Here is a 12,989-nt window from a genome sequence, read left to right as displayed (position 1 = left end):
AAGACTATCTTTGTGGGAATGAATGTGTTAATGGGTTGGACATAAATGGTAATGAAGAGATGCTTAGAGTCACAAAAATCAAAACTGCTGAAATGACAGAGGGGTTCAGAAGAGTCATGGATGTAGGTGAGGAGATTCTGGACAAGGAGAGAAAATATGTAGTCAAGGCGGATGAAATCAGTTCAGTGAAGCATGAACAGGCTGATACAATGGGGTGAATGTTACCGTCCCGCTCGCCGCAGGCAAGGAGCGGACTATGGAATGGTCTGTTAACCTCGGGCAGGATTTTTCCAGTTTCAGGGCGAGCGAGGCTGGAAAATTCCGCCCATTACGTCTATCAGGACACTTGTTTTTATGAATCTTCAGAAGGAGATGGAAACGAGCAGTAGGGGTTGGGGAACTGACGTGGAAGTTGTGGAGAGAAGATCACCAGAGTTGATGAAAGTTAGTGACAGTTGTAGAAACAATGGCTTGATGTATAGTGGTGGGATCATGGTCCAGAGAAGGTAGGAGGAAGTGTTGGAGAGTTGAGTGCAAGGTAGAGGTCAGTTCGCCTGACAAAAACAATATCCCCACCACCCTTGTCAGCAGATTTGAAAACAATGCTGGGGTTAGACCATGGAGAACAGAGTACAGTAAGTACAGAGTAGACAGGTTAGAGTGAGTGAAGGGGGAAGAGAACTGAGACAATATCACGCTGGCAGTTCTCAAATAAAAATTCTTTTCTATCTTTTAATCTCTCCTATCTTCCACTCTCTCACGTTCCTTGCTCAAATCCTATTCCATCTCAAATCCTATTCCATCTCCAACTTTTCCCAGTTCTGATGGAAAGGTCTGAAACATGAACTCTGTTTTTCTCTCCATAGGTACTGCCTGGCCGGCTGAATATTTCTAGCATTTTCTGTTTTTATTTCATTTTAAAATCTGTCTGTTGCATTGGGGTTTACAATTGTATACTTTCTGTTAAATTCTGTAATTCAGATAAATTATGCATTTTGCTTGTAGCCTCCATAGATTTCAGCATTTTCTAGTTGTATCCTCTCTGAATCTTATCTCGAACAAAAATGAGTTACATTATGTGATGCTGATTTAATGAACTTTAAGTACCAGAATAATTCTGGCCAACGCAATTTAGTTTTGTTATATTTTAGGAAAGTTTTTATTCATCCGTGGGATGATTAATTGATTGATTGCCCATCCCTAATTGCCACCTTCTTAAATTGCTGGAGGCTGTTTTGTGTAGATTACACAATGCTGTTAGGGAGAAACTTTCAGGATTTTGAACCAGCGACAGCGAAGGCTTGGATATATAATTCCAAGTAACTTGGAAGGGAACTTGTAAGTTTTCATGTACCTGCTGCTCTTGATTTTAAAAGGTAGAAATTGTGAGTGTGGATTATGCCATGTGGGAGCTTGTGCTGTGGTGACTACAAATAGACTGTTCAGCTATTTACTGCTGTCAGCAGGTGGATAGATGAATCATCAAATGATTAATCTGAATAATTTTTGTTTGTTTCTGCTGTGACTGACTGGTTCATCTTTGAACATAAAATCAGATTTCGTTTTGAATGGTTTTGATGTTTCTATGTTCAGTCAGATACTTGGGAAAACCATTTCAACACTTTCAGTACCAAGATAGTTTCTGCTTCCCAGCAAGCTAACAAATGCAGTAAAACAAATAAACCTCAACTGACTGCTCCAGGTGAATGAAGAGTTCTTCTGTATTCCTTCATATTCTTATCCTTCGTGCCTCAGTTTAACCTCCCTCTTGCCACTTGCTTTCTGCTCTCATATGTGTGCTGCCTTTGGATTCACCCATCTCTTTCTAGGGCTTCTGCTCCTTAACATGAGAAATCCTATTCAAAATCTGTCAGTGGGTGTGTATTCTCGGAATGGATTTGATGAGTCCTTAACATATCCTTTGGCTGAGGAGCTATAATTAATTAAAAACTGAGCAAAAAAATAATTTTGTCGTCATACCAAAAGAGGATGACATGAATCATGCCTGATAACTTCTCAGTGTAACCGTTCTTTTAATTACTTATGTTGATGCTTTATCCAGGGAAATGGGGAATCTAACCTTGAATTGTAAAATGTTGTTTGCTGTCAGGGAGTGAATAATCTATATTTCTGGGCTCTGCTTCAAACTAACAATATTTATCTTCAGAAGTGTAGATAACAGAAAAATGCCAGCATCTTAGTAATTTTAGTTGCATCTTCTTATGCCAGCATAGGATTTATAAATATAATTGAAATTTAAAAAAAAAATTCAATTCATTTTATAAATTGCTTTCATAAGAACTAATGTTTAGCTTAATTTGTGTAAAACAATTGTAATTATTCTTCGCTTAAAAATTAGGTTTGATTTGGAAATTGTTTGCTTATTTTTAAACATTTATAGATGAATGATTAATGTTTAATCTGCCAAAATAGGGCATTTCTGAAAGTAAAGCTGGTTTAGTAGCCTGTTTAATAGCTATCTGAATATATGAATTTGGGGCAGGAGTTTGCCACTTGACCCCTCAAGCCTGCTCTGGCATTAGATAACATCATGGCTGATCTAATTGTGGTCTCTACTCTGCTATCTGTTCTTTATATCCTTTGACTCACTTGTCAATCAAGAATATCTAACTCAACCTTAAAAATATTAATGACTTGGAGGAAGGAAGTAAATGTACTGTAGCCAAATTTGCAGATGACACAAAAATAGGGGGAAAGGCAAGTTATGAGGGAGAAAGAAACAGTTTACAAAGAGATATTGATAGATAAGTGGGAGGGCAAAAAGTTGACAAATGGCGTGCAAGATGGGAAAATGTGAAGTTGTTCATTTTGGAGGTGAGAACAGAAGAACAGTATTATTGAATGGAGAAAAACTGCACAAAGGAACTTGTGGGTACTTGTACGCAAAACACAGAAAGCTAGCACACAGGTGCAGCAGGTAGCTAGGAAAACTAATGTTGCCCTAATTTCAAGGAGGTTGGAGTATAAGAGTAGGGAAGTCTTGCTGCAACTGTACAAAGTACTGGTGAGACCACAACTGGAGCAATTTTGGTCCCCTTTTTTAAAGAAAGAAATTATTTCATTGGAGGCAGTTCACAGAATGTTCACTAGGTATGGAGGGATTGTCTAATGAGGAAAGGTTAAACAGGTTGGGACTCATTGGAATTTAGAAGAATGAGAGGTGACCTCATTGAAACATACACGATTCTTAAAGGGCTTGACAGGGTAAATGCTGAGAGGATGCTTCTCTCATGGAAGAGTCTAGGACCAGAGGGAATAGTCTCAGAATAATTGGTGCCAATTTAAGACATGAGATGAGGAGGAATTTCTTCTCTCAGACTGTTGTGAGTCTTTGGAACAGAAAGCTATGGAGACAGATCCCATGTGTATTTTAAAGGCTGAGGTAGATTCTTGAACAGTAAGGGAGTCGAGGGCAACGGGGAAAGGGCAGGAAAGTGGATGTGAGCAATGCTGGATTAGCCAGGATCCTATTGAATGGAGGAGCAGGTGCAAGGAGCTGAATGGCCTACTTCTGTTCCTATTTCTTGTGCTCTTATGGACCCTGTCTGCATTGCTCTCTGGGGATGGGAATTCCATGGGCTAACAACCTCCCTGGGAGAAACAAATTCTCCTCCTCTCCATTTTAAATGGGAGACCCCTTAGTTTTAAGCTGTGTCCCCTAGTTCTAGTCTCTTTCATAAGAGGAAACATCCTCTCAGCATCCTCCCTGTCAAGTCCCCTCAGGATATTATGGTTCAATAAGATTACCCCTTAATCTTCCAGACTCCACTGGATAAAGGACCAACCAGCTCAACTTTTCCTCATAAAACAACCCCTTAATCCCAGGGATCAACTGAGTGAACCTTAACTGAACTGTCTCTCATGCAATTCTATGTTTTCTCAAAAGGAGAGCAACAGTACACTATACTCCAGATGTGGTCTCAACAGTGTCTTATAAAACTGTAGCAAAGTTTCCCTATTTTTATATTCTATTCCCCTTGCAATAAAAACAACATTCAATTTGTCTTCCTAATGACTTGTTGTACCTGAGAAATAACAAAGGGTTAGTAATGTACCAGGACACCCAGAGCCCTCTGTCCCATGGAATTCTGCAATCTCTCTCCGTTTAAATAATATACTGTTTTTCTGTTATTCATAGAATCCCTACAGTGCAGAAAAAGGCCATTCAGCCCATCAAGCCCACACTGACAACAATCTATCCCCATAACCCATTGTATTTACCCTGTTAATCCCCCTGACGCTAAGGGCAATTTAGCATGGGCAATTTAGCATGGCCAATCAACCTGCGCATCTTTGGAGTGTGGGAGGAAACTGGAGCACCTGGAGGAAACCCACGCAGACACAAGGAGAATGTGTAAACTCCACACAGAGACTGACCCGAGGCTGGAATTGAGTCTGGTGCTGTGAGATAACCACTGTGGACCTTGCCACCCAAGTGGACAAGTTCATATTTTCCCATAATATGTGCCATCTGCACATTTTTGCCACTCACTTCACTTATCTAAATATTTAAGTTTGTAGGCTCTGTACCCTCATCACAATTTATTTTCCTATCTATATTTGTGTCATCGTGCATATGCTTTTGCATACGCTAAATATTGATACAGTCTTGGGTTTTTACTGAGTTTTGTGTGTGACGAACCAACATTTTAATGCAATTACTACTGAATTTGAACAATCTAATCTAAGTAATTGTTTCCTTTAGTCACGATGAATGATAACCCATTCTTACATGCTTCATCCAGTGGTTGAATGATATCATGCTGTTTTACCAACTGATAAAGCTTTTATTACAGTACAGTGTGTATCTGTATCTGAGTAGATGATAACTGATCACCTGTCACTCCATATAGTCTTCCAATACAGTATAACAAATGCATATGTACTGTTTCTGTTGTGATGAAAAATATATTTTGATTTCCATTTTCTTCCACCTTTAAACAGATCTTTTTATGGGAGCAAAATCTAGAACAGTTCCAGATTGATCTTTTCCGACATCGTTGTTATATGGCAAGTCTTCAAGGTGGAGAATTGCCAAACCCAAAAAGACTTCTTGCATTTGCAAGTCGGCCAACCAAACATGCCATGGGTCGTTTGAATATTTTCTCTGTGTCCTCATTCCATGCCTTGGTGAGTTTGTTGCATTTAGATTTTAATATAAATACAAGGAAGGAACACCTTGGTAGATCAATGAACCAGCAATAATTCGTTGTAAGATGATCAGAAATTTCATTATTAAATCTGAACTTTTTAAAACCAACAGAATTATCCCACATCTTGAATTTATTTAATGCTCATCTATGTATTTTGTGTAACATATAAAGCTGTGCAATACAAATGTAAGCACAGTTTTCAAATGATATAATGAGATCAATACATTTCAGAGCCAACTGCAGGTGAGTAGACTATGGTGATTATTTAGTAGACTGGACTGTTTAGTTGCACACTTTGAATCAAAGTTCCATATGAGTATTTAGCTCATATATATTGCCTTGCATAGTAAAGCTTTTAGACTGGAAACTGTGGTCTCTGGCTCAGGGTAGGAGATGACTGAGTTTGGACACTAAGCACTCTGTCACCTTCCAGTAGGAGAGAACTGATTTATGATTTATTGGTGTTTCATGGAAATTAACCAACAAATGGAAGTGCACATAGACTCTGAGGATTTAAGTGCGGTGAATGCAGGCATATTAAACTCGAGACTGAAGTTTTCATTATGCATTTTTATGCATTTGTAATCCTTGCAAGAAAAAAGGATAAAGAAAAATTGTTCATTGCCTAGCAAGAGAATGACAAAAAAAGCTTCTAATTGACTTCAAAAGTTCATTTTTTTTAAAAGCATGAAAAATAAAGCCTCTGTGCTGAAAATCTGCTAAGTGTAACCAGCCTCTAATTTGAGTCCAGGAGGCAGAGCAATCATGCTTTGTGCCTCTAAAGTGACACAAAGTTGCACTTGAGCTGCAGGCATTTACCTTGTACATTTCATGGTATAATGTTCTCTGTCCTTACAAACAGCATCTCCTGTTACTCCGAATAGGATGCAGACCAGCCACAAGTAAATGTTAAAAAAACATGTTGTAACTGGCATGTATTTATCGTACCTATGAAGTATCCTGTGCACAAAAACCTTAATTGGCTCAAAGGTTTTCCGGGAATCAATGAAAAGTACTTCACCATGCTGAACAAGCATCTTTCCAAATCCTTTCAGCACTCATCTGCACCACTGCCATAACTCTGTAGCCCCTTCGAATCAACTCACTGACATGTGGAGGTGTACATGGAAAATATACTGACCATCTGAAAATTCAGTGTTAAATTTTGTTAAGGGGAAAAAGTATCATAGAAAGTGAAATGTTTTTAAATGTCAAATCTGAAAACTCTCCCCTATATTCATAGTTTTGATTTTATGTTTTCACTTGTGTATTTTTTAGTCAGTAAATACAATTATTATTTTATTACTTTTTACCATTCATAAGACAGATGCTATTCCAATTTAACTGGATGGTCTTTCTGCATGATATTCATTGATCGTAACACTGTGTATTGGTAGTCTTGTCACAACACTTTAGGACAGAAGTTTCCATAGATTTAATATGGGACAATTGTCAAAGAGACATACAGTTGAGAATATCCAAAGAATGTTTTTTTTCAAAGGTTATGTAATATTTAAAGAATGATATCCATTGTTTATGAAAATAATCAATTTTATTACTGTCTCAAAGTAAGTGTGATCTTGTTATTTTAGGTGGCAGCTCGTAGCGAACCTGGTTTGAAGAACCAAACTCAGGTAATTTCCAGATCCGTAAGTAAACGGAAGAACAGATTTTCCTCCCTGTGGGGATTGGATACAAATTCAAGAAAGAAAGCAAAAGAAAGACCTAGCATTAATCAGGTTAGATACTGTGCCAGTGCTTTTATTTCAATTTAATGCAGAAAGAATTTTTGAAGGTACTAAGAACGGAGGAATGATTTTATTTTCATATAGTGCAAAATTTGGAAATGTTGAGAAATGATGCAAAACTTGGAAGCATTATGGACGGTGGTGAAGGTAATGATAGACTTCAAGAAGGCAAAGAAAGGCTGGTGGAATGGTTGGACAGAAGGTAGATGAAATTTAATGCAGAAAAGTGTGAAGTGACACAGTTTGGTTGGAAGAATGTGGAGCGGCAATAGAAAGGATATAATTATAAAGGGACTGCAGGAGCTGACATATCAAAGAACACTGATTTAAGATAAAAAGGTGACAAATAGAGCAAACCTTTTTACACAATGAGTGGGTAGGATCTGGAATGTACTGCCAGAGAATGTGGTGGACGTAGATTCAATTATGCCTTCCAAAAGAAAATTTGTTAGTCATCTAAAGGGAAAAGAATTGCAGTGCAATGGAACAAAGGTGAGGTAGTGGATCCAACTGAGTTGCTCTAGCAAGCAAAGAGCCAGCATGGTGGTGATGGGCTGAACGGTCGCCTTCTGTGCTGTGCCCATTCTATGTTGACATTTAAAAAAATAATGTACTTGTTACTTCTTGAACACTTCAGATATTTTCCCTTTTGCAGTGTTGATACAGGATTACTTCAATATATTTTTGCCTTGTTTGTTGATCATTGTCAAATGCAGCCAACTAAGCAGAAATATGAGTGTAAATATATTGATTACACTACATATGTTCTCAGATTAGTAGTGTTGCCTTATTCACTGTAGGATGTTAAATAATCAATTTTCTCATTCCACAGACCAGTTAGATCAAATAATTCTGCACATGGGGGACAGCAACGTTCACTTTTTATTAACCTTATTAGTTTCCTCCATCCAGTTCTATTCTCAGTGGTTCACTTACTTGGTTCTTTTAATGGCTCCCATCATCTTATCCAGAATCCTTGCAAACATTGGACATGTCTACAACTGTTTTATTTTGTCAGCAAGATTCATTCTGTGCTATAAAGACTGATGACAAGGACATATAATAAAATACTGAGCCTTATGACTTTGTGTAAACTGAATTACTGGAGATCAAGTTGTCTGTCTAATCAGTTTATTCTATTGTCTGTTAAAAGTCTTGTTCCTGTGTAGACAATCTGTTATGTAACATTTACTTTGTATGAAATTACATTTTGTGATATTTCATGGATTAACTCAACATGAATCAGAAGCAGATTTGAATTGAAGAGGCAAGGAACATATGAATCAACACAAGGCGAATAACTAGATAACTTCTGGTGAAAATCTGTAAATTCTTATCAATAGTCACTGAATAGTAGTCAGAAGAACTTAACTGTTAATAGTCAGTGAACCAAGTGAAAACATATTTTAATGTACAAAATAAACTTTTAATCAAAAAAGAAAAAAGATATTTTAATTTAACAGGAACGTAATTGTAATTATTGATTTGCCTTTTCGTACCTTAATTAAAGTTTTAACTTCAAGGCTTCATGCTTTCAAATGCCTGGTTTTTGGCCCAGAATGGCTAAAGAAATTTATTATCACATTTGTGAATTTTGAGCATGTTTAGTCCACAGGATTTTTCACCATGCATTGGTGGGTTGTGAGAGTAGATGGTTCCTCATCCTGTGAAGATTTGAGTGTTTCTTTTCCAAAATACTTCAAAACTGTGATAAGCTCTATGATCTGCATAGGAAATCATAAATCGTTGGGCTCGTTTAATATAAGCTCCCTGGGGACTGGTAATTAGCCAACTAGGTGGAACTCGTATACCGAGCCCTCTATAAAGCAAGACCACGAGAGGATCCAGTAACCTTTTAGTCCTGGTTGGGATCTGTTGTGTTCAGCACAGGCTTGTGGTTGTGGCTTATTTTCATTTGTGCAATAAAAGCATGGTTCCTTCACAATTGACTCCTGAAGTTGGACAGAAGGTAGATGAAATTTAATGCAGAAAAGTAACTGGAAAACAAACTGGGGATTCAAATTCTCACAAAGTTTTATTTAAAGCAGATTTCATATTTGAGATAATTACAGCTGTTTATTTCATGAATTACTCAGTTTTACCTCAGAGATATGAAACAAAGGCAGTTTATCAATAATATATTCTTCTTTCTCTTTGGAAAAGAACAATGTTTCAGTTTGTTTTTTGATTGTTTAAATCTAGTTCAAAGATGCATTTCAGTTATTGAATTTATTGGCCATCGTGGTAAGCTGTTCATTTTAGTTCTAATATTAGGTAAATTGTTGTTCTATTAAGAAAGACAGAAAACTCTCTTCGAGACTTAAAGCTACATGTTGTTTGTATAAAAACTTGGAAATTGCAAAAGTGATTACATTTTGAGCATTTTATGGGGTCATTTTTGTTTGTCAAGCGATGTGATTGATTGCTCTAAGCTGACCAACAATAGGTCAGAGGAGAAGGTTGATGGTGGTACGTGACAGGATGACATTTGATGGTTCAAACAAAACCAAAGGGAATTCAGTGCTTATAGTTCTGACATGCTTGAACAGGCACCTCTCCACCACCCCTCCACCCATCCCCATTTTGCAAAGCTGTGGCAAACTTGCAGCACCTCCAGACCCTGCACTCTTTCGATGCTCAAAAACCCACTGCAACTTCAGGCCCACTTCTTCCCAAATATCCCAGTGGTAAATATCCCTTTCTCTGTGATTACATAAGAACATAAGAAATAGGAGCAGGAGTAGGCCATCTAGCCCCTCGAGCCTGCCCCGCCATTCAATAAGATCATGGCTGATCTGAAGTGGATCAGTTCCACTTACCCGCCTGATCCCCATAACCCCTAATTCTCTTACCGATCAGGAATCCATCTATCCATGATTTAAACATATTCAACGAGGTAGCCTCCACCACTTCAGTGGGCAGAGAATTCCAGCGATTCACCACCCTCTGAGAGAAGAAGTTCCTCCTCAACTCTGTCCTAAACTGACCCCCCTTTATTTTGAGGCTGTGCCCTCTAGTTCTAGTTTCCTTTCTAAGTGGAAAGAATCTCTCCATCTCTACCCTATCCAGCCCCTTCATTATCTTATAGGTCTCTATAAGCTCCCCCCTCGGCCTTCTAAATTCCAACGAATACAAACCCAATCTGCTCAGTCTATCCTCACAGTCAACACCCCTCATCTCTGGTATCAACCTGGTGAACCTTCTCTGCACTCCCTCCAAGGCCAATATATCCTTCTGCAAATAAGGGGACCAATACTGCACACAGTATTCCAGCTGCGGCCTCACCAATGCCCTGTACAGATTCAGCAAGACATCTCTGCTTTTATATTCTATCCCCCTTGCGAAATAGGCCAACATCCCATTTGCCTTTTCGATCGTGAGTCCGATCCAAGTGCTTTCAGAACCTAGCAATTCTGCTAGATGCTGCACCCACTCATGCACTGATGAAGTGTGAGACATGGATGACTAGCAGAACCTAATTAATCCTAGAATGTGGTTGTGGGCCAGCAATAGTGGCTTGATGCAACTGAACAGCTTGTCGGGTCACTTCAGAGGTCAGTTAAATATTCATTATATATCAAACTAAAATCATATCAGTACATTATGCTGACGGTTCTTCTTTCCTACATCCCAATTCATTATTCCACAATGGAGAAAGCGAGAGAGCTTGGAATTATAAGAGTTGAAACGTAAATAATACAATATCGAGAAGAATAAAAACTAGGAAAAGAAAAGCAATGGGGAAAAATTCAATTAAGCACAACTTGTCAAGAGGATAGAAACTAAACAAAATGAGCAAGAAGATTTTGTGTTCTGTTGAATTGCCTCTTTTGTAATATAATTGATTCTTCACGAAGTTGCATTGCGTCATTGCCACCTACATTGTAACCTAGCAACTTTTTTCCATAGCAACCATTGCAAGCTACTTCTGCAGAAAATAACGAGAACATTACAACTTTTTTTCAATATATTCATGGGATGTGGGTGTTCCTGGCTAGGGCAGCATTTATTGCTCACCCCTAATTGCCCATGAGAAGGTGTTGTTGAACTGCCTTCTAGAACAGCTGCAGACCATGTGTAGGTACATCCACAGTGCTGTTAGGAAGGGCGTTCCCAGATTTTGACCTATGGTTTTGAAGCCTTGCAGCAATTCTTCAGGGTGGGATATTAAACTTTTTATTCACAACCTTTTAAAATTCATTCTTGATATGGGCATTGTTGACAAGGTTTGGTACAACTCAGTAGCTTGGTCAGCACTTCAAAGAGTAGTTAAGAGTTAACTATGCTTGAATGGGAATGGAGACAAACGGAGGTAAGGAACAAGTTTCTTTCCCTAAAGCACATTAGTGAACTGATTGTTCTTTTTTACACAACATTCTGACAGCTGCATGGTCACCTTTGTTTTACTGATACCTGCTTGTATTTTCAGATTTTTTTTGCAAGAGATGGGTTTTTGCAGTCCAAAGTTGTCTATAAAGAAAGATACAATAATGTCAACAAGTCAGTCAATCCCCCAACAAGGATGATGCGTTTTGTTGCTAATTTTCCAAAGAGTTAAGGAAGTGGGATTTGCTTTAATTGTTAGTAGTCCACTAAAGTGTTCTTCAGTCCACCTACTGAAGGACTAATTTTTTAAAAATTCATTCATGGAACATGGGCATCACTGGCTGGCCAGCGTTTATTGCCCATCCCTAGTTGCCCTTGAGAAGGTGATGGTGAGCTGCCTTCTTGAATCGCTGGAGTCCATGTTCTGTGGGTTGACCCACAATGTCGTGAGGGAGGGAATTCCAGGATTTTGACCCAGCAATTGCGAAAGAACAGTGATATATTTCCAACTCAGGATGGTGAGTGGCTTGGAGGGGAACTTGCAGGTGATGGTGTTCCCATTTATCTGGTGCCCTTGCCCTTCTAAATGGAAGTGGTCATGGGTTTGGAAGGTGCTGTCTAAGGATCTTTGGTAAATTGCTGCAGTGCACGTTGTAGATAGTACACACTGTTGCTACTGAGCGTCGGTGGTGGAGGGGTTGAATGTTTGTAGATGTGGTGCCAATCAAGCGGGCCACTTTGTTTCGGATGGTGTCAAGCTTCTTGAGTGTTGTTGGAGCTGCATCCATCCAGACAAGTGGGGAGTATTCCATCACCTGACTTGTGCCTTGTGGATGGTGGATAGGCTCTGGGGAGTCAGGAGTGAGTTACTCGCCGCAGTATTCCTAGCCTCTGACCTGCTCTTGTAGCCACTGTGTTTATGTGGCGAGTCCAGTTGGGTTTCTGTCAATGGTAACTCCAAGGATGTTGATAGTGGGGGATTTAGTGATGGTTACACCATTAAACGTCATGGGGCAGTGGTTAGAGTGTCTCTTATTGGTGATGGTCATTGCCTAGCATTTGTGTGGCGCGAATGTTACTTGTCACCCCAAACCTGGATATTGTCCAGATCTCGTTGCATTTGAACATGGACTGCTTCAGTATCTGAGGAGTCGCGAATGGTGCTGAACATTGTGCAACCATTGGCGAACATCCCCACTTCTGACCTTATGACGGAGGGAAGGTAATTGATGAAGCAGCTGAAGATGGTTGGGCCTAGGACACTACCCTGACGGACGCCTGCAGAGATGTCCTGGAGCTGAGATGACTGACTTTCCACAACCATCTTCCTACGTACCAGGTATGACTCCAACCAGTGGTGAATTTGCCCCTTGATACCCATTTGCTAGGGCTCCTTGATGCCACACTTGGTCAAATAGGGCCTTGATGTCAAGGGCTGTTACTCTCACCTCACCTCTGGAATTCAGCTCTTTTGTCCATGTTTGAACCAAGTCTGTAATGAGTCAGGAGCTGAGTGACCCTGGCGAAACGCAAACTGGGCGTCACTGAGCAGGTTATTGCTGAGCAGGTGCTGCATGATAGCACTGTTGATGACCCCTTCCATCACTTTACTGATGATCGAGAGTAGACTCATTGGGCGGTAATTGGCCAGGTTGGATTTGTCCTGTTTTTTGTGTACAGGACATATCTGGGCAATTTTCCACATTGTTGGGTAGACGCCAGTGTTGTAACTACTGGAAGA

The 12,989-nt window shown here is 39.4% G+C and overlaps 1 protein-coding gene across 1 annotated transcript in view; it reads left to right on the top strand.

The window, feature by feature from the left end:
* Positions 1 to 12,989, top strand: part of LOC144506410 (rho guanine nucleotide exchange factor TIAM1-like) — a 306,108-nt gene that overhangs the window by 151,867 nt on the left and 141,252 nt on the right. The window contains exons 8-9 of the mRNA XM_078232483.1: positions 4,966 to 5,151; positions 6,767 to 6,913. Coding sequence (XP_078088609.1) covers positions 4,966 to 5,151; positions 6,767 to 6,913 — 333 coding nt within the window. The remainder of the gene's footprint in view (positions 1 to 4,965; positions 5,152 to 6,766; positions 6,914 to 12,989) is intronic.

This window comes from Mustelus asterias, chromosome 17 (assembly GCF_964213995.1).
Source record: "Mustelus asterias chromosome 17, sMusAst1.hap1.1, whole genome shotgun sequence".
Lineage (NCBI taxonomy): Eukaryota > Metazoa > Chordata > Chondrichthyes > Carcharhiniformes > Triakidae > Mustelus > Mustelus asterias.
The sequence above is the reverse complement of the archived record's forward strand: the minus strand, read 5'-3'. Positions and strand labels throughout refer to the sequence as shown.